This window comes from Microtus pennsylvanicus, chromosome 4 (genome assembly GCF_037038515.1).
Source record: "Microtus pennsylvanicus isolate mMicPen1 chromosome 4, mMicPen1.hap1, whole genome shotgun sequence".
Taxonomy (NCBI): Eukaryota; Metazoa; Chordata; class Mammalia; order Rodentia; family Cricetidae; genus Microtus; species Microtus pennsylvanicus.
Window position 1 is genome coordinate 110,369,438 of NC_134582.1, and position 22,129 is coordinate 110,391,566.

Sequence of the window (22,129 nt, forward strand, 5' to 3'; positions counted from 1 at the left end):
GAAAACCTGTCTTGAAAAACAAAACAAACCTGTCTCGAAAAAAAAAAAAAAAGTGGAGATCTGAGAAATTCTGTTGAGCTACAGAAGCTCCCAAAGGGTAAGGATCTCTTAGGATGAGTTGACCTTGTGCAGGTACCTGGGAGTATGCACAAGGGGTGAGCCTGTTGGTTTGCAATTAACAGCTCATATCATTTACAGGAGCTGGTGATGACACACGGACTTGGGGACCTCCTTTTGTGAATACAGAAAGTACCTATTTTCTTAGTGTTAATCGAAATAAAAAAGTAAGACTATTTCCTGTTTTTGCTTTATTTGTGTAATTTACTTGGTAGTTAAAACTTTAATATCATGGCTTACTTTTTGATAGCAAATAATATTTCAAATTTTCATGGTCACATCCAAGCAATAAAATTTGTATTACTATTCCTCCTCTACTAAATGAGTTAAGAAATTATGAGAATTCATAATTGAAATATTCTGTGGAAGACAAGTAATTTGGTTCCTTACATTTATTGGTTCTATATTGGTGTTACAGTATTACTATTGGAAAGTATTTACTGTGGTTCTTGCTGTTAGGTAAACATTTTGATTGTAAACAAAGTTAATAAAGATGACTTAAGCATTTGTTCAGAAAGAAACTAAGCTTGCTTTACAGTGAGAATTTATATAGTATGAATGGCTCTGTTGTTGAACTGCCAGCAATGACAAAAAGGTTTATGAAAACATTTTAATGTCTACATTTTGATTTTTAGAGTATAGCTGTTAATATCAAGGATCCAAGAGGCGCGCGAATTGTTAAAGAGGTACAGTATATGCTATAGTATCTTAGTGCTTGGGTCCTTAGATTTTGAAACCTGGAAAAGAGTCTTAAAACATTGTTTTTTTTTTCTTTTTGAAATCTGTAAGTTGTGGCTATAAATCCTATTCAGTAATTTGAGTTGACTATTTTGTGACTTGTTTCTCACTAGTGTTTTGGATTTTTAAATTTTAATTAAAATATAATTATATCATCACCCCTTCTTTCATCTCTTCCCATGTCCCCTCCTTACTTCCTCTCGAATCCATGAACTCTTTTTCTTTAGTTGTTATTGTTATACACATACATATGTTAATAAATATGTAAAGGCAATACACTGAACCTAATGAATGTTGCTTGAATGCATATTTGAGCTGACATTTTAAAATAAGCATAGTGTTCTCAATAATTTATTTGTTGGATGTAATTAAAGTCTTAGTGTTGTAGATTGAGTTCTTTTGGCACCAGATTCTGGATTTGAGTACATTACTTATACTTTCCCCTCCAAACTTCACAATATTTTTGTAAATGAAGGATTAGGATTTTCATTTCTTGGGCTAGCGAGATGGCTCAGGTGGTAAAGGTGCTTGTTGCCAAGAGGATCTGAGTTCAGTTGTAGGACCCACATGATGAAAGAGAAATATTCCCATAAATTGTACCTTGATAAATTTATGCCATGTGCATGATCACACACAAACAAACAAACAGTTTTTGTTTTGATTTGGTTTGGATTTTCGAGGCAGGGTTTCTCTGCTTAACCTTGGCTATGTGGGACTCACTCAGCAGGTCAGGTGGCCTTGAACTCAGAGATATCTACGTCTCTGCCATCTGAGTGCTGGGGCTAAGGGTGTGCACCACTGGCAACTAAATAAATGTGTTTTTTGTTTGTTTTTTAAAAAAGAATCCTCATTGCTATGGAAGGTAATTGTTTGGCGTGAGATATAAATGATATCCTAAAGATCACATAGCTAATGTCAAATTTGGTCTTATAGCTATCACATTTGTAGTAAAATGCAATTTAATTTATTAAATAAACTATTTTGGCTATATTACTGTGATAAATAAGCAACAAAACTTCAGCCAATCTTAGGCTGCCAACTGCTCAGATGGTTGTTTTCTGCATGTGATTTCTTCTTGTTTATAAGTATTGACTACCCACATTGCTGTGTGGAGTCCCTTGGATCTCTCTTGCTTTTCAATATTGCCTGATATCATTCTTTTTAGAAATAGACTGTTAAATTTAATATTCACTTTAATAAAGTTTTTGGTTTTTATTTTAATATGAGTAAAGGGGAAAGCTGACATTTGAACACAATTGTCAGAGCAACCACACTTTCATTGGCATGTTTTTCCAGATGTCCATCATTCCCAGATCTGATCTCAGCATGTTTTTCTTCTGGGCTAGTATTGCACAGTGGTTAAGGGTATGCATCTTAACATGAGATTTGAACTCTGCCTCCTTTCTTTGCAGGCTATGTAAATTTAGGTAGACTATTTCCTTGTGCCTCAATGTTCTCATCAGTAAAGTAGGATTAGCACTGTAATGTCTTCCCATGTTGCTTAGAATTGAGCTAATATGTTTTAAAGGCTTAGAAGAGCTCTTGCTGTATAGCACCCCTTAATTATTTTCTATTGATATTTATTGAGCTCTACATTTTTTTCTGCTCCCCTCCCTGCCTCTCCCCTCCCCCCTTCAGCCCTCCTCCAAAGTCCCCATGTTCCCAATTTACTCAGGAGATCTTGTCTTTTTCTACTTTCTACTTCCCATGTAGATTAGATCTATGTGAGTCTCTCTTAGTGTCCTCATTGTTGTCTAAATTCTCTGGGATTGTGCTTTGTAAGCTGGATTTCTTTCCTTTATGTTTAAAAACCACCTATGAGTGAGTACATGTGATAATTGTCTTTCTGTGTCTGGGTTACCTCACTCAAAATAAGGTTTTCTAGCTCCATCCATTTTTTTTGCAAAATTCAAGCAGTTGTTATTTTTTTCTGCTGTGTAGTACTCCATTGTGTAAATGTACCACACTTTCCTTATCCATTCTTCAGTCAAGGGGCATTTAGGTTGTTTCCAGGTTCTGGCTATGACAAACAAAGCTGCTATGAACATAGTTGAGCACATGTACTTGTGGCACGATTGAGCATCCTTTGGATATATACCCAAAAGTGGTATTACTGGGACTTGAGGAAGGTTGTTTCCTAATTTTCTGAGAAATTGCCACACTGACATCCAAAGGGGTTGTACCAGCTTGCATTTCCACCAGCAATGCAGAAGTGTTCCCTTTTCCCCATAACCTTTCCAGCATAAATTTTCATCAGTGTTTTTGCTCTTGGCCATTTTTACAGGTGTAAGATGGAATCTCAGAGTTGTTTTGATTTGCATTTCTCTGATGACTAAGGATGTTGAATATTTCCTTAAGTGTCTTTCAGCCATTTTAGATTCCTCTGTTGAGAGTTCTCTGTTTAGGTCTGTACTCCATTTTTAAAATTGGATTATGTGATCTTTTGGTGTCCAATTTCTTGAGTTCTTTGTATATTTTGGAGATCAGACCTCTGTCTGATGTGGGGTTAGTGAAGATCTTTTCCTATTCTGTGGGCTATCGTTCTGTCTTGTTGACCATGTTCTTTGCTCTACAGAAGCTTCTCAGTTTCAGGAGGTCCCCTTTATTAATTGTTTCTCTCAGTGTCTGTGCTGCTGGCACCCCTTAATTATTATCTGTTATTTCCTGATGCAAATATGGTTGACTGCATCATGTGAGATAAATCTTGTTTGTTCATTATCACTAAACTATTCAACTCACTTTAATGAATTTGTGTTCATTTGTCCACTTGTTTAGGGAATCAAGTTTAAACTTTTGTTTTTTTAAAGCCAAGGAATCAACTTTAGCTTTATTGCTATAAAATTCTTTTTTAAAAAAAATTATTTAGTATGTATATATCATTCTGCTTGCATGTATGTCTGAAGGTCAGAAGAGGGCACCAGATCTCAATATAGATGGTTGTGAGCCACCTTGTGGTTGCTGGGAATTGAACTTAGGACCTTTGGAAGCCAGTACTCTAAAGCGATGAGCCATCTCTCCAGGCATTGCTATAAAATTCTAAGGGCCCTTTCTGTGATTCACTTGTGGAAGCTTTCCAAAGCCCCAAGCAGCATTACTCTCTGCCATTGACACCTCAAATAAATTAATTGAGCCTGCTAGATCTTGTGGTCCAAGCGGCACAACAGCCCAAATAGCAGCCTGTACCTGTTGAAAAGCCATCTTCTGGTCTAGGCTGTACTCAAAACTAACAACTTTCCAACTTATATGCTGTATGGGTTAGAGTAACAACCTAGTAAGGAATGTATTTCCTCCAGAACACAAATAGGCCTACCAAGCCTTGTGCTTCTTTCTTCACCTTAGAAAGGATATCTCTGTGAGTCTTATACCACTAAATTCCTAGACATTTTACTGAGCTAGAATGTTCTTGAGCTTCAATTGTATTTATTTATCATCTTCTTATGTGCATATTCTTTATCAACAAGTCCAGACTGGTTGCTGTTTCCTGTTTGCTTTATCAAATCATTATGCTGTCATGAGTTTAATGGAGCAATATAATACCTTGCAGCAGAGGCAAGCAATCAAGGTCCATTCAAATTGTTATGGCATAGGAATAGACAGTTAATAGATTATTGAAATAGAACTATAAAGATGTACTTGCCAGGTGAAATCATATTACTTTTGAGAGTCTTTATGGACAAGAATGATGATAAAAATATTTGCATGATAAATAGCTGCATACATGGTACTAGGAGAGGGGTAACTCTGCTTAAGCAAGGAAACCATGCCCTTGTCCAGCAGCTCTTTGGAGTCAGAGCTTGATTAAATTTGCAATAGCCAGTGATTATTTTTCATGATATATCCATCTTTTGGGCAGGCTTAATAGAGAGATAAAGGGATATACAGTGGAAACTACAACCCTTGCATCTCTTAAGACCCTAATGATAGAGTAATCATATTCAGACATGTGAAAATGCTTTTGGTTCACTGTTTTACCTGGTATAGGCAGATTAGTGACTTCTATTAAGCCTTTCCAAACCATAATGTTCCTCACTCCACATATCAGGGAATGAATGTGAAAATTCATCTTCTAACTTCTAAGTATATCTATTCTAATTATGCATTCTGGGAATGGGGAAATATACTCAGGGTGAGTTCAGGAACCCATTGGACTGCTATCATTTAGAATTTGGCTAAAACTTCACTGATCACCTGACCTTCATAAAACTCCCACTTCAATGGGAGGTCTACAATGGTGTTGGTGTCTCCAAGAATTAATTCAGTGTCTTGTAGGCCCTAAATGATTTGATTATTTCATTTTCTACAGTGTACTGTTACCCTAGTAGAAAGTCATAAGAGTCACTAGTATTTTTTTTGGGGGGGTTGCAGTTAGGTTCTTCCTCAAGTAGAATCAGACTCTACATTATTTGAGGGGTTTTGTCTCTAAACTGATTCAAGCCTAGAAATTGCTTGAAGGCCCATGACTCTTTGTTTCTGCGATCCAAGGTAGCTTTGGTTCATTTGTTCAGGAATTTTTCTGCTTTTACAGATTGAGCAAGAATTTAGTAGGCTTCCTATTTACTTCACTTCTAGAAACACCATGGTTATTAATAATTGCCAAAGATCTATACAAGTCAGGCTATTGTGAACATTGCTTTGTCTTTAATGTTTATTACATTAAAAATGTTTACCTTAAAAAATGATAAAAGGGTTGAAGGGAAGGGGAGAGGCAGGGAGGGGAGCAGAGAAAAATGTAGAGCTCAATAAAAATGAATAAAAAAAGAAAAAAAGAAAAGAAAAGAAAAAATGTTTACCTTACCTTTGTTGACTCAGTGTTCCCACTTGGCATTTGCTAATCCCATGTCTTTTCAATTATGCAGTTGAGCAGCTGTGGCTCCCAGTGTAACGTTGGGTATCTAGGGAAGAACAGTGATAGAGTTCTTCAAATGTGCTGGTGTTCCTCTCACAAATATGCTCTGGAGGGCATATTTTCTGGATTCTATAGAGCTTTAAATTTCTGTTCTAAGACTTTGTTCTTTTTTCTTTTTTTAATTTTTTTATTGAAAAAATTCCTGCCTCCTTCCCGCCTCCCATTTCTCTCCCCCTCTTCCTACTCCTCTCCCCCTCCCCCTACTCCTGTCCTCCTCCCGCCACTCCTCTCCCCCTCCCCCCACTCCTCTCCCCCTCCCTCTCCAGTCTGAAGAGCAGTCCAGATTCCCTACCCTGTGGGAAGTCCAAGGTCCTCCCCCCTCCATCCAGGTCCAGGAAGGTGTGCATCCAGACAGGCTAGGCTCCCACAAAGCCAGTTCATGCAGTAGGATTAAAACCCAGTGCCGTTGTGCTTGGCTTCTCATCAGCCCCCATTGTCCACCATGTTCAGAGAGACCGGTTTTTTCCAAGCTTATTCAGTCCCAGTCCAGCTGGCCTTGGTGAGCTCCCAATAGATCAGCCCCACTGTCACAGTGGGTGGGTGCACCCTTCGCGGTCCTGACTTCCTTGCTCATCTTCTCCCCCCTTCTTTGATGTGTTGTATTTTCATTTTCCTTCTTGATTTCTTCTGTTGTTTAAATTACATTAGTTTTTCTCTGTGCTGGGGTTTCTTTTGCTGTTGTTCTATAGCAGTAGTCCAAAATCTGTGGGTTGTGACCCCTTTGGACATATCAGATATCCTGCATAAACATATGTTTACATTACAATTCATAACAGTGGTAAAATTGCAGTTTTGAAGTTGAAATGATATAATTTTATAGATGGTGTCACAACAACATGAGGAATTGTATTAAAGGGTTGCAGCATTAGGAAGGTTGGGAACCACTTATCTGTAATCTTATTTCATTATATTAGACAGACTACAAATAGTTATTTCACTGTATTTGTTAAGATTTTCTTTGTGTCTGAACAATTGACCTATTTTGAGAAAGTTCCATGGACTTCTGAGAAAAACAAAATATGTATTTTGCAGTTTTTGGATAGAATGTTCTGTAGATATCTGTTAAGATACTTGGTGTATTTCAAGTTAGTCCCTAAAAACTGGCAGAATGAACCTAACATATCTATTATCTATCTATCTATCTATCTATCTATCTATCTATCTATCTATCTATCTATCTATCTATCTATCATCTACCTATCTATCTATATGCATCAATCTGGGATTTATTAGGGTACCTTATTATTATCATTAGGTGGTCCTGCTAGTCCAACAGTGGCTGTCTTCTGACAACAATGGTTGTCTTCTAATAGTTGGTCAGTCCTTGAGGCTCAATGTTTTAGCTAGTCTTTAGTATATGTCAGGATACCAAAGAAGTAGGTTCTAATACTAGTGAAGTAATGAATTTGTCAGCAAGAATGAGGGAAATCAGGCAAAACCCAAAAACTTCCTTTTTCCATGTCCTTTTTTTTTCTTAACGCTCCCAGCAGAAGGTGTGTCCCCGATTTAGGGCAAGTTTTCTGACCGCATATGATTTGGATTTAAGGTCTTTCCACTTCAAAGGATCCAATTAAGAAAAATTCTTCACAGGGGTGCCCAGCTGCTTGGATTTTAGTTAAGCTGATAGATGTTGTCAGGTTGATAACCAAGAATAGCCGTCACACGGTATCATTAAAATATTTCTTTGTTTACTTTTTGTCATGATGATAGTAGGGTATTGAAGTCACCCTGAACTACTGTGCTGGGATTAGTCTGTGACTTTACATCCAGTAATAGAAGTTTTATGAAATTGGGTTAACTTTGGGGGCATACATATATCATTAGGATTGCAATATCCTCATGATGGAGTAGTCTGTTGATTAGTATAAAATGATATTCCTTATCTTTTCTTATCTAGTTTTGGTTTGAAATTTATTTTGTCAGATATCATAACAGGGACACATGCTTATTTCCTGGGTCCATTTGCTTCAAGTGCCTTTTCCTCTACTTCCAGCTGTAGGTAGTGCCTATTTCATGTTGAGAGGTGCATTCCTTGGAGACAACAAATAGCTGATCTCTGCTTTTTTTTTATTCAATATATACTCTGTGTCTTTTGATTGATCAATTAAGACCACTAGTATTCATAGTTCCTGAAAGTTGTGCATTGATTACTGTTGTTTTGTTGTTTTTTTAGTGTTTATTTCCTTTTCCTCTCTTGTTTAATTGTTATCTCACATGACTTATTCTTCTCTGTGGTCTCATGGATGAATTTGCTTTCCCCTTCAGTTTTTGAAGCATTCCATCATGTATCTCCTGTAGTGCTGGCTTAGTGGTCATAAATTCCTATAGTCTATTTTTATCATGGAAAGTTTTTTTTTTTTTAGTTTTTCGAGACAGGGTTTCTCTGTAGCTTTGGAGCCTGTCCTGGCACTAGCTCTTCTAGATCAGGCTGGGCTAGAACTCACAAGAGATCTGCCTGCCTCTGCCTCCCGAGTGCTGGGATTAAAGGCCAGCACCACCACCGCCCGGCTCATGGAAAGTTTTTATTTTTCTTTCAATTATGACAGAGAGGCTTTCTGGGCACAGCATAGCAGTCTGGGTCAGTGGTTTCTTGTTTCAGTAGTTAAAAAAAATAACGTTCCAAGTCCTTCTGGCTTAAATTGTCAATTGAATTATCTGGTATTCTCACCAGTCTGCCTTTATTTGTGACTCAGTCCATCTGTGTTGCTGTTTTCAATATACTTTCTTTGTTCTGTCTGTTTAGTGTTTTGATTATATTATAGTTAGTGGGAATTCTTTTCTAGTGTTCCCTGCCTATTGTCTTAACTGCCTCCTGTATATCTGGATAGGCATCTCTTTTGCTAACTCTGGGATATTTTGTTATGATTCTTAATGTTTTTCTTTTTCTTTAGATCTAATTTATCTCATTTTTCTATGGTCACTATCCATGGGTTTGGTGTTTTCATATAATGTATATCTTGGAATAGCCACTAATGCTTTCTTGTTATTTCCCCTTCATCCTTATTGGTTTGCCAGTTCTTCTACCTTGCTTTAAGCTCATATAGCCTGTCCCTTCCTAATCCATTGTGTTCCTGAGACTTCCAATAGACTTTTTTTTATTTGACATACTATCTTTTTTTTAAAAAATTTCTAGTATTGTAGGTTTGTTTTCTTCAGGGTTTCTATCTTTTTTGAATTTCTCTTTTACATCCTGTATCACCTTTTTTATTTCATCAATCTGTTTTTGCCTTTATTATACATACACTATTTTCTTTGTTAGGGATTTCACCTAACTTCCTCTCACTCACTAGGTGATATTGTTATACAGTACTAATACAGTTACTAATACTATTTTTTGGTAGAGGAACATGGTCTTGGGTTTTTCTGTTTCTCATGTTAGAATTTCTTTGCATTGGGATTTCTTTGCTTTGGTTTATTACATTTTAGCTATATTCTTTAAGTTGGAGTGTTTTCACCCCCTATTCAAGTATAGGCTATGCCTTTTAGAAGACTAGGTACATGATTGTTGAACCTTCTACACTCTCTCTGTTCTCCCAGACCCAGTCCTCAGGGTTACCCTAGCACTGCAGCAGATAATCTACCCCAACTTCCTCTTCCCCATAGCCTCCAACACCACCAATTATTCCCTGTGAACACACCAACGAAGCTGGCCAGTAGAATAGGCAACCACAGCCAAAACACTTCTGAAAATCCAGAGAGGAAGCAGAAATCAAGGAACAAAAACTCACCCAACAAAGACAAACTCAGAAATCAGCATCTAGACCTATAATCACTCCAAATCCAGATGCCTAGACACCAATATAAGATTCCTAGACACCAGCATAAGAACACAATCTATAACAGCCAGGGCAACATGACTCCATCAGGGCTCAGCTATCCTACCACAGTAGGCCCTGAATATTCCAACATAACTGAAACATAAGAAAAAGACCATAAAACCAACTTTATGAACATGATAGAGGTCCTTAAAAAGGAAATGAATAAATCTCTTAAAGCCAGGAAAACACAAACAACTGGCAGAAATGAATAAATCTCTCAAAGAAAGTCGGGAAAACACAATTAGAGGAATTAAAGGAAGCCAAGAAAAAAAGGAACAGTTGAAGGAAACAACCATTCAAGACCTGAAAGGCAAGTAGAAGCATTAAAGAAAATACAAACTGAGGAAATTGTAGAAGTGAAAAACTTAGGGATGTGGACAAGAACTACAGAGGAAAGCTTCACCAACAGAGTATAAGAGATGGAGGATGGAAGAGAGAACCTAAGACACTGAAGATAGAATAGAAGAAATGGATACATCAGTTAAAGAAAACATTAAAGAAAATTTCCTGACATAAAACATCCAGGAAATCTGAGACAGCATGAAAAGACCAAATCTAAGAATAATAGGAACAGAGGAAGAAGAATTCCAGCTCAAGACCCAGAAATATTTTAATGAAATAATAGAAGAAACATTTCCTGACTTAAAGAAGGAGATATCTATAAAGGTAGATGAAGCACACAGAACACCCATAGATTAGACCAGAAAAGAAAGTCCCCTGGCCACACAATGATCAAAACATGAAACATACAGAACAAAGAAAGAACATTAAAAGCTGCAAGGGACAAAGACCTGCTGTGGGAACTCCTTCAACCTGTAAGATACCAGCCCACTTGAGTGTGGTATCTTGTACTATAAATGCAGATATAAAGCGCTCTCTCTCTCTCTCTCTCTCTCTCTCTCTCTCTCTCTCTCTCTCTCTCTCTCTCTCTCTCTCTCTCCTGCTGCTGCTGCTGCTGCTGCTGCTGCTGCTGCTGCTGCTGCTGCTGCTGCTGGATTTGGTTCCTGTTCCCTGCTCATGCAGAGGACTGTGATCTGTGAGTCTTCCCCTAAATAAAGAACCCTCTATTATACTCAATTCTGAGCTAGTGTGGGACTATTCTATCACATCCATCTACAAAGAACAAGTCGCATATAAAGGCAGACCTATTAGAATTACACCCAACTTCTCAATGAAATCTTTAAAATCCAGAAGGGCCTGTACAGAAGTGATCAGATGTAGTGCAGACTCTTAAGAGACCACAGATACCACCCCAGATTGCTATACCCAACAAAACTTTCAATCATCATAGAAGAAGAAAACAAGATATTTCATGATAAAGTCAAATTTAAACAATATCTACTACAAATTCAGCCCTGCTGAATGTGATATAAGGAAAACTCCAACCCAAGCGGGTTAACTACAGCTATGAAAACACAGAAAATAAATAATTTCACATTAGCAAAATCAAAAGAAGGAAAGAAAACACCACTATAATCACCACCACTACCAACATCAAAACATCAAAATAACAGAAATCAATGATCATTGCTCATTGATATCTCCCAATATGAGTGGTTTCAATACCCCCATTCCAAAGACACAGACTAACAGAATGGATGCAAAACACGATCCATCCTCTGCTGCATACAAGAAACACACCTCAATATTAAGGGTAGGCATTACTTCAGGGTAAAGTGTTAGAAAAAGATATGCCAAGAAAATGGACCTAAGAAGCAAGCTGGTGTAGCCATTTTACTATCTAATGAAATAGACTTCAAGCCAAAACTAATCAAAAGAAATAGGAAAGACATTACATACTCATCAAAGGAAAAACTCACCAAGATGACATTTTAATTAACATCTATGTCTCAAACATAAAGGCAACCAAATTTGTAAAAGAAACACCACTACAACTTAAACCACATACTGACCCTTACACACTGTTAGTGAAAAGTTCCCCACTCTCACCAATGGATAGGTCATTCAGCCAAAAACTAAATAGAGAAATAGTGGAGCTAACAGATGTTATAAACCAAATCGACCTAACAGATAACTATATAACATTTCACTCAACCTTTAAAGAATTTACCCCCTTTTTAGTTCCTCATGGAACTTTCTGCAAAATTGACCATATATTTGGTTACAAAGCAAGTCTTAATAAAGAAAATTGAAATAACTCTCTACATTTGTTCAGACCACCATGGGTTAAAGCTGAATTTCAACAACAGAAACAGAAAACTTACAAACTCATGGAAACTGAACAACTCTCTACTAAATGAATGATGGTTCCAAACAGAAATAAAGAAAGAAATGAAAGAAGCTGAGAGGTGATGGTGTGTGCCTTTAATCCCACAATTTGGGAGACAGAGGCAAGTGGATCTCAGTGAGTTTGAGGTCAGCCTGGCCTACAGAGAAAATTCCAGGAAGGGCCAAAGGTACAGAGAAACCCTGAATCAATCAATCAATCAATCAATCAATCAATCAATCAATCAATCAATCACTCACTCAAACAGAAAAGACTTTCTAGAATTCAATGAAAGTGAATACACATCATACCCAAACTTATGGGACACAATGAAAGCAGCACTAAGAAGAAAGTTCATAGTGCTAAGTACCTTATAAAAATCAGAGAGATTTCATACTAGCAACTTCACAGCATACTTGAAAGCTCTAGAACAAAAAAGGAGTAATCTACCCAAGAGGAGTGAACAGCAAGAGATAATCAGAATGAAGGCTGAAACCAATAAAATAAATACAAAGAGAACAATACAAAGAATCAATGAAACAAAGAGTTGGTTCTTTGAGAAAACTAACAAGATAGATAAGCCCTTATCCACACTAAAAGACAGAGAGAAAATATCCAAATTAAAAAAATTAGAAAACAAGAGGTGGGCATGAGAACAGACACTGAGGAAATTAAGAGAATCATGAGAACATACTTAAAAAACCAATACTTCGATTTCCTCGTTCAACCTTTATACTTAACTTACACAACCAAAATGTGAAGTCACTTAATTCTATCAAGCGATTTGTTTTAAAAGTTGATTATCAGCAAGCAATGTCCATATTGTATGATTTAAAATTTTTAAATATAATAAATATTTTATATATACATATAATGTATTTTGATCATATTCATTGCCATGAATATGTAAGTCTTCTTAGGCATAATAAGATATTGCTTAATAAATAATTTTCTTCTCTGTATTCAAAGCAGGCTCTCCAGAAGCAATTATCATTATATAGTTCAGCCATACTAGTGTGTAGCCTGCAGATAACAGTGCCCTTTCTTCTTTAAGTTGGAGCCACTGGAAGCATTTTGTAGTCCACTTGCCCGAGACTATTGACTCAGTTGGAATTATTGTGCTCCAAGACCTCTTCCCTGTGCTTCTGTCTCTACACCTATTTCCTTCTGAAAGTCAATTCTTTTCAGAAGCACCTTTGGCAATGGCCATACTTCTTTTCCATATGTTGTTGGAACACCAAAGAGTCCTGCAACATGTGATCATCTCCCTACTTCATGGTATTCTTGCATTTATGCTGTTTTATGATAGCAGGTAGTTCAGTTTTAGAATTTACAATGTCTATGACTTTGATAGGTTGATGTTCCAAAGTAATAACTGAACAATACAACTCTCAGTCTTTAGTGTTTACCTTTCTTTGATAATAAAAGACTTAAGTTTTGTTCAAAAAAAAAAAAAACCAATACTTCAAAAACTTGAAAAATGCAAAAGATGGATAATTTCCTCGATAGGTACCATTTACTAAAGTTAAGTAAAGATCAAAATTTAAATAGATTGATAATTCATAGTGAAATAGAAGGCGTCATTGAAAGTCTCCCAATCAAAAAACAAAACAAAATAAAACAAAACAAAAAAACAAAAACTCAGAACCAATTTTAGAGCAGAACTCTGCAAGACTTTCAAAGAAAAATGAGCTAGGCGGTGGTGGCGCACGCCTTTAATCCCAGCACTTGGGAGTCAGAAGCAGGCGGATCTCTGTGAGTTCGAGGCCAGCCTGGTCTGCAAGAGCTAGTTCCAGGACAAGAACCAAAAGCTACAGAGAAACCCTGTCTCGAAAAAGAAAAAAAAAAGAATACCAATGCTTTTCAAATTATTTATCAAAATAGAAACAGAGAGAACATTGCCCAATTAATTTTATAAGGCCGCAGTTACCCTGATACTCAAACCATATAAAAATTAAGAGAATTATAGACCAATTTCCTTTATGAACATAGATGTAAATATACTCAATAAAATACTTGCAAACCAAATCCAAAAACACATCAAAAAAGATCATCAATCATGATCAAGTGGGCTTAATTCCAGAGATGGAGGGATGGTGCAATATATGAAAATCAGTTGAAGTAGTCTGCCATAGAAGTTAACTGAAAAAAAATATGGTTATCTCATTAGATGTGGAAAAGGCTTTTCGAAAAATCTAACACCCTTCATGATAAAAGTCTTGGAGAGATTAGGGACACAAGGGACATACCAAAACAGAATAAAGGAAATTTACAGTAATCCTATAGCCAAGATTAAATTAAATGGAGAGAAACTCAAAGCAATTACACTAAAATCAGGAACAGGAGAAGGTTATCCACCCTCTCCATAGCTTTTCAATATAGCACTTGAAGTCTTAGCTAGAACATTAAGACAACTGAAGAAGATCAAGGGGATACACATTGGAAGGAAAGAAGTCAAAATATTTTTATTTGCAGATGACATGATAGTATACTTAAGTGACCCTATAAATTCTGCCAGGGAACTCCTACAGCTGATAAGCACTTTCAGTCAAACGGCTGGATAAGAGATTAACTAAAATCCGTAACCCTTCTATATACAAAAGATAAACTGACTGGGAAAGAAATCACGGAAACAACACCTTTCACAATAGCTTCAAATAATATAAAATATCTTGGGTAACACTAACTAAACACAAAATGATTTGTATGATAAAAACTCCAAGCCTTTGAAGAAAGAAATTGAAGAAGATATCATAAGATGGAAAGATCTCCCATGCTCATAGATTTGTAGGATTGACATAGTATGTATGGTCATCCTACCAAAAACAATCTACAGATTCAATGCAATCCCCATTAAAATTCTAACATAATTTTTCACAGACCTTGAAAGGATAATTCTCAGCTTCATATGGAAATACGAAAAACCCAGGATACCTAGAACAATCCCGAGCAATAAAAGAACTGCAGGATATCTCACCATTCTGGATACCAAGTTACGTTGTTTTTCTGTCAGCTGGTGTCTACACCTGACTCTACTGATATTTTAACTACCTTCTGCACTCTGTGGCCCCTCAGCAAGCAGAAGCTCAGACTATGTCAAGGTGGGATTTCCTGTCCCACTGACGCTGCCCCGGCTGCGGCAAATGAATGTAGGTTTTAACTAAGTGTCTATTGTTTTATTTACCAATAAAGACTCGGGAGTCAGACATTGGAGTGAAAGCCTACTAGATTAGAGAAGCTGAGAAGCAGCCAGCTGACCCTCCTTTTTGTCTGAAGATCCAGCAAGAGAAGCATCTCTCCACTCATCCCAAGCCAAAAAGACAGCGAATTTCTAAGTCCCTCTCTATTCCTTCCTGTGCACTTCTTTATCCATATTCCTGGCTTTTTCTTCCTTGTTATGGTTAATTCCTGTCAACTAGTTGCTGGCTTCACCCCCTGATCCAAGGTTAATTTTAGTAAAAGAGTCTCAGAATTTCACAGTGTGATCAAATATTCTACCATAAATGTGGAGACCCAAAAATGTGAGCCTATTCCATCTTGTCTGAAAGTCAGAGAGATTGAGCTTATATTTGCCTTTGACCTCTCAAAATTGTTAACAACAGACATGGCTATAAGCAAGAGATTCTGGCCTACAGTGTGGTTAATTAGTATTTTCAGTATTGAAGTAGATCCCCTCTACCTGGACCAAAGGTAGGAGAATTCAAGTCTATTCCTAATGTCATGCTAATGAAGTCTGTTGCCCCCCCCCTTTTCTTTTAGAGTAAAGTATGTGTGTGTAAAAGGCTAAACGAGGTAAATTCAGTATTCACTGAATGTCCCTCCTGATGCTGTCCTATATTTCTGTCTCTTATTTTTCCTATATTATGTTCCTTTTGCCTAATAATTCTAATCCTCACGCTCCTTCCCTGGAACATACAAGTTATGTCAAAACTAGCTTTCGACAAACAAAGCTATACTATAGAGCTATAGTAATAACATGGTATTGGCATGAAACAGATATGCTGATTAATAGAATCAAATTGAGACCCAGATATAAATTCATATTCATATAGACAACTGATTTTTGGTAAAGAAACCAGAAAACCACACTGGAAAAAAAACATCTTCAGTGAATGGTGCTGATCAAACTGGGCATCTACATGTAGAAGAATGTAAATGGTTTCATACTTATCTCTTGCACAAAACTCAACTCCAAGTGAATCACAGATCTCAACATAAAACCAGATACACTCAACCTGATATGGAAAAAGTGTAGAATAGGGGCAGGAGAGATGGTTCAGTGGTTAAGAGCATTGCCTGCTCTTCCAAAGGTCCTGAGTTCAATTCCCAGCAACCACATGGTGGCTCACAACCATCTGTAACGAGGTCTGGTGCCTTCTTCTGGCCTGCAGACATATACACAGACAGAATATTGTATACATAATAAATAAATAAATATTTTAAAAAAAGGGGCTGGAGAGATGGCTCAGTGGTTAAGAGCATTGCCTGCTCTTCCAAAGGTTCTGAGTTCAATTCCCAGCAATCACATGGTGGCTCACAACCATCTGTAATGAGGTCTGGTGCCCTCTTCTGGCCTGCAGACATACACACAGACAGAATATTGTATACATAATAAATAAATAAATAAATATTTTAAAAAATGTGTAGAATAGCCTTGAATGCATTGATTGGCACAGGAGACTTTCTGATCTATTTATCAATAGTGCAGGCACTAAAATCAACAGCTAATAAATGGGACTTTATGATATTGTAAAGCTCCTATAAGGTAAAGGACACCGTCATTCTGAAAAGGTGGGAAGATATAGAATGGGAAAAGATTTTTACCAATTCCACATCAGCTAAAGGACTAACACCTAGATACCAAAACAACAACAACAGCAACAAATCCTAAATAATACTATTAAAAATGGAGTACAGATCTAAACAGAGAATTCTCAATAAAGGAAATCAAATGGCAGAGAAATACTGAAAGAACATGAGCATCCTTAGTCGTCAGGGAAATGCAAATTAAACTACTTTGAGATTCCATTTTACACCTCTCAGAATGGCTAAGACCAATAAATAAGTGACAGCTTGTAGTAGTATATTATTTGTGTTTTAAGAAATAAATCTTGCCTAAAGATCAGAGGACAAAGCAGCGATACTAGTCAGTCATACAGGCCAGGGAGTGGTGACACACACCTTCAATATGAGGGTTTGGGAGACAGAGGCAGATGAGTATCTGTTAGTTCAAGGTCACCCTGAGTTACTCAATATTGAATCTGTCTCAAAGAGAAACAGAGCTCACACAAAGGTGATCCCAGCACTTGGGATCATATGCCTTTAATCCTAGCACTAGGGAGTTGGAGATAGGAGCTATATGACTGGGTGGTGAGAGGAATATAAGGAGAAAGAGACAGGAACTCAGTGTGGAGTGTGAGGTGTGGAGTCTTCAGGATTTGTGGAGACAGGATCTCACCTATTTGTGGTCTGAGGGTAACCCTAGTTAGGACTCCTAGTAATAGAGGATATAAAGTCTGAACTGCCTATCTTTTGTAGCCAGGCAAGGCTTCCAGTGATCGGACTGGATTTTATTTTATTTTATTCAATTGAGTTATTGGCCAATGGGGTACCATGGAGATCCTTAAACAACACAGGCTGATGCTAGGACAGAGGGTTGCTCTCAGAAAACTAACAGTGGGGCCTCATTGCTGAGGACTATATCCACATAACTCATTGAACGTGGAGAGGTCCGAATGGTACCTATATGGAGCCTTCACTCTTACATTGCCTGGATGTCCAGGAACTGGAGACCGGATAATATAGAAACCTAGGGTATAATGAAACACAGTCATTGAAATTATCCCTAATGACATTCTGCTATACTCATTTATCGGCTCCTTGTCTGGTTATCATCACAGAGGCTTCCTCCAGCAGTGGATGGGATGGGTGCAGACTCACAACCATATTATCCAGAGACAGAGTTTAAATTCTCTAATTTGGGGGAGGTCTCTATACAGTCCTCTGCTTGGAGCTCAGAGACCACCACTAAAGAGTGGGAGGAACGACTGTAGGAGTCAGAGGGGATGGAGGATATCAGGAGAATATGGCTCACTGAATCAATTAAGCAGGGCTCATAAGGACTCACAGAGACTGAAGTGGCAAGCACAGGGCTTGCATGGGTCAGCACCAAATCCTCTACCTATCTGTTATGGCTGGCTGTTTGGTGTTTTTGTGGGACTCCTAATTGTGGGAGAAGGCTGGTCTCTTACTCTTTTGCCCATATTTGGGACTCTTTTCCTCCTAGTGGGTTGCCTTGTCCAGCCTCAATATGAGGTCTTTTCTTTTGTTTTGTTATTTTGTTTTTGTTTATAAGACAGGGTTTCTCTATGTAGCTTTGGAGCCTGTTCTGGAACTTGCTTTGTAGATCAAGCTGACCTCAAACTCACAAAGATCTGCCTACCTCTGCCTCCTGAGTGCTGGGATTAAAGGCATACGCCACCACTGCCTGGCCAATATGAGATCTTTTACCTTGTCGTATTGTGTCTTGTTTTGTTGTGTTTGGTTATTTTCTCTTTGAGGCCTGCCCTGGGATCTAGGGGGAGAGGACAGGTAGAGGGGAAGTTGTGAGGAGTAAATGGAGGAGAAACTGTGGTCAGGATGTATCGTATGAGAGAAGAATCTATTTTCAATTAAAAATAGCCAAACATTTCATCTATCTATGTATCTATCTATGTATCTATGTATCTATCTATGTATCTATCTATCTATCTATCTATCTATCTATCTATCTATCTATCCATCCATCCATCTTTATCTATCTATTGTGTGTGGGCATGCAAGTGCCATAGAGTATATGTGGATGTCAGAGGAGCACTTGTGAGGGTCAGTTGTCTCCTTCCTGTAAACTCTGGAGATCAAACTCAAGTTGTTGGATATTTTTGGAGGAAGGATTCTGCCATAGGTTTTAAACAATTTTAATGATTATTGTTTACTATTTTATGTATATTGGTGTCTTTCTTGTAAGTTTGTATGCCCACCATATGTATGAGCTGCCTGTAAAAGCCAGAAGAAAGTTTTAGAGTTCCCTGGGATTGTAGCTACAGATGATTGTGAGCCACCATGTGGATGCTGGCAACTGAACCTGGGTCTTCTAGGAGTGCAGCAGGGTAGAGAGCATTCTTACCTGCTGACTTATCTCCTCTGCAACCCAGTAGTGTTTTTAAAAAGTATTGAATGCAATTTGCATAATTAAACATTGTATTAATTATTATGTAGTACAAATTGCAACAAATACTAGCAGTATAGAAGCCTAGCTATACTTGATAGTTTTCCTTTCTTTCTTTCTTTCTTTCTTTCTTTCTTTCTTTCTTTCTTTCTTTCTTTCTTTCTCTCTCTTTCTTTCTTTCGTTCATTCATTTGTTCGTTCTTTCTTTAGTCCTTTCATCTCATTTCTTTATTTTTTTTCTCACAACACCTGCAAGGGCTGCTTTGTTAGTAACAGATCAACAAAATTTGAGAATTAGTTAAGATGTAACTAAAGTGTGTTTTGCATTTAATAGCAGTATTTTCCTTCCATTCTCCTAAGAACCATTTGGTAGAATCAGCAGCATTAAAAAAATGCCCTTGTGTGGAGGCTCATCTAGTGTGCTGGTTGGTTTTTATTGTCAACTTGACACAACCTGGAGTCATCTAGGAAGAGAGAACCTCAACTGAGGAATTAATTGTCCAGATCAGATTGACCTATAGTTGTGCCTATGAGAGATTGTCTTGATTGACAACTGGAGTGGGAAGTCCTTCCATTTGTGGGTGGTACCATCCCTATGCAGGTAGGTCTGGGCTGTAGAAGAAAGTTATCAGGGCATGAACCCGAAAGTAGGTCCTCCATGGTTTCTGCTTCAGTTCCTGCCCTGACTTTCCTTAATAATAGATCGGATCTGAAAGTGTAAACCAAATAAACCCTATTCTCCACTAAGTCGATTTTACTCAGAGCATTTAATCATAGCAATAGAATAAATACACCCGGAGTCTGCTGTAAAGCTCACCTATATAAGAGGCCTTTCAGCTTAACCTGAGATTTGGAAAGGATTCCTGTATCCAATGATATATTCATTACACACATGCAACTTTTCTTTTTCTGCTATTATTTGGATTGGGTTTGAATGTGGCACCAAGAATTCCTATTTCGGAAGTTTAGTCCTCAGTATGACAATGTTGGGATATGGTGGGACAAGTAAGAGGCAGAATATAGTGAAAATGGAAGATGGTCATGAGAGTATCTGTCCTCAAAATAAATTAAGGTGGTTCCTGTGGGATTCCAATTCTCATTAGAATAATGAAACCCTGCTTTCTGTCCTCGTGTTTCAGTGTGGTTGATCACTCTTGCATATGCTTCATGCCCTGTAATGGTGTTCCCCACGAAGTCCTCACTGGGCCTCAGCTAATATTGGTGGTTTATCCTCAAACCTCTAAGATGGGAAGTAAATAAACCCATGCTCGGGAGTAGTGTTATGATCCTCATGTTTCTTAATGTATTTTTCATATGTCTCCGGAAAGGTCACGAACTCATCTGGTGCTTTTATTTCTAGAACTTCAAAGGATGACATAGTCTCTTTTTGAGATGTCTGCTAAGTTTCACTCCTTCAGTTGCTGAAAATCAAAACAAAATACAGCTCATGAAAGAAACTTAAAATTCTTTGGAAAAAGCACTTGAAAGTATGAAGGCATTTCAGAATCATGTTCTAATGTATTAAACTGTATTGTAATTAGAAATAGTATAAAAGAATAGACTATAATGATGATATATATTATATAATTGCATTTAGGGCTTTTTGGTAAAGGTTTTAAGAGATTTTTTAAATCTATTTTATGTACTTATACTTTATTTTTACTTATTCTTCTGAGAATACATTTCGACAGACTATGTTCAGTAAATGTTTCTTACGCTTGAAAGATACAGAATTTATTTAATAGCATACATTTACAAAAATATTATAACCATTATTTTCTTGATTGTAGCAGTTTAAGTAATTGATCAAGATTTTATATTTGCATAAACGTGCTTCATTTATCCTGTGCTTATTTTATGGACTCTTACAATGCGAGAATTTTATTTAAATGAAAGCATTATTATGTGGGAAAAGTTGTTGAAGGTTTGGAAGTTCCTCAAAAAAAAATCTAATTAATTTTTACCTCTTCCTCCAGCTTGCAGCCATCTGTGACGTGTTTGTGGAAAACTATGTCCCTGGCAAACTTTCTGAGATTGGCCTAGGGTATGAAGATATAGACAAGATTGCGCCTCGTATCGTCTACTGTTCCATCACAGGTATTTCAACCCCATGCTCTCCTTAGTGAGATTTTTTTCTTCTATAAGAAACCTGCATTCCTTCTCCCAAAGCCACAGAGTCTGCTGAACAGAACTATTAAGGACCTAAATTGGACATTTTCATAGATTTATTGGCTATTCGTATTTCTCTGAATTCCCAAATCCACAGTTGTACATAACTATAGTTAGGATCAAAGGGTTTTCTGGGCTTTCAGTTATTATTGTGGAACTTTGAGTTTTCTTCCAATTCTCAAATTCTGTAGTTTTTTAAAAAATATTTATTTTATGTATATGCAGTCAAATGCTCTACCACTGAGCTATACCCCCATGACTATTTTATGTATATGAGTGACCTTTCTTCACCACGCTCACCAGAAGAGGGAATCAGATACCATTACATATTGTTGTGAACCACCATGTGGTTGCTGGGAATTGAACTCAGGACCTTTGGAAGAGCAGCCAGTGTTCTTTACCACTGAGTCATTTCTCCAATTCTCTGTCCTTATTTTTTTTTTTGACCCAGGGTCTCATGTAGGCCAGGCTGGCCCTGAACTTTCTATGTTGTAGTCAAGGATGATCTTGAATTCCTGATCTTCCTGTCTTCATTTTCTCAGTGCTAGGCTTACAAGTATGTGTGCTACCACAATGGCCTCAAATTGTGAGATTTAATGAAGAAAAGGCCTTGGAGAAAGATTATATACCACAGTAGTTCTCATCTAAGAGGAAAATGGATGGAACACATTCTTTAGTGGTAGTGTTAGGAGATTAGGGAGATATGGGGCAAGGCATTCTGGAGTAAAACCCCTCTCATCTATCTCTATTTCCTTTCACTGCTACCTCCTGACGATCGCTAGCATAATATCTAGACAGTGGCCTGAATTGCTAAGGGACCTGAGGCTACACAATGTTTAATAGTAAATAGTTTTAAAACCCAAGCTTCTTACATTAAAAAATCTGAGCGTTGTTAGACACCACAGAAGTGCAAATCAAGCCTGCATTGAGTTTCTGCCTCCCCCAGT

The 22,129-nt window shown here is 37.4% G+C and overlaps 1 protein-coding gene across 2 annotated transcripts in view; it reads left to right on the plus strand.

Annotated features, from left to right (window-relative positions):
* The window catches only part of Sugct (succinyl-CoA:glutarate-CoA transferase), a 661,530-nt gene that overhangs the window by 22,361 nt on the left and 617,040 nt on the right, over positions 1 to 22,129 (plus strand). For both annotated transcript variants that reach the window (XM_075971076.1, XM_075971078.1), the window contains exons 4-6: positions 199 to 284; positions 753 to 803; positions 20,990 to 21,110. In XM_075971076.1, the coding sequence (XP_075827191.1) occupies positions 199 to 284; positions 753 to 803; positions 20,990 to 21,110 (258 nt within the window). The remainder of the gene's footprint in view (positions 1 to 198; positions 285 to 752; positions 804 to 20,989; positions 21,111 to 22,129) is intronic.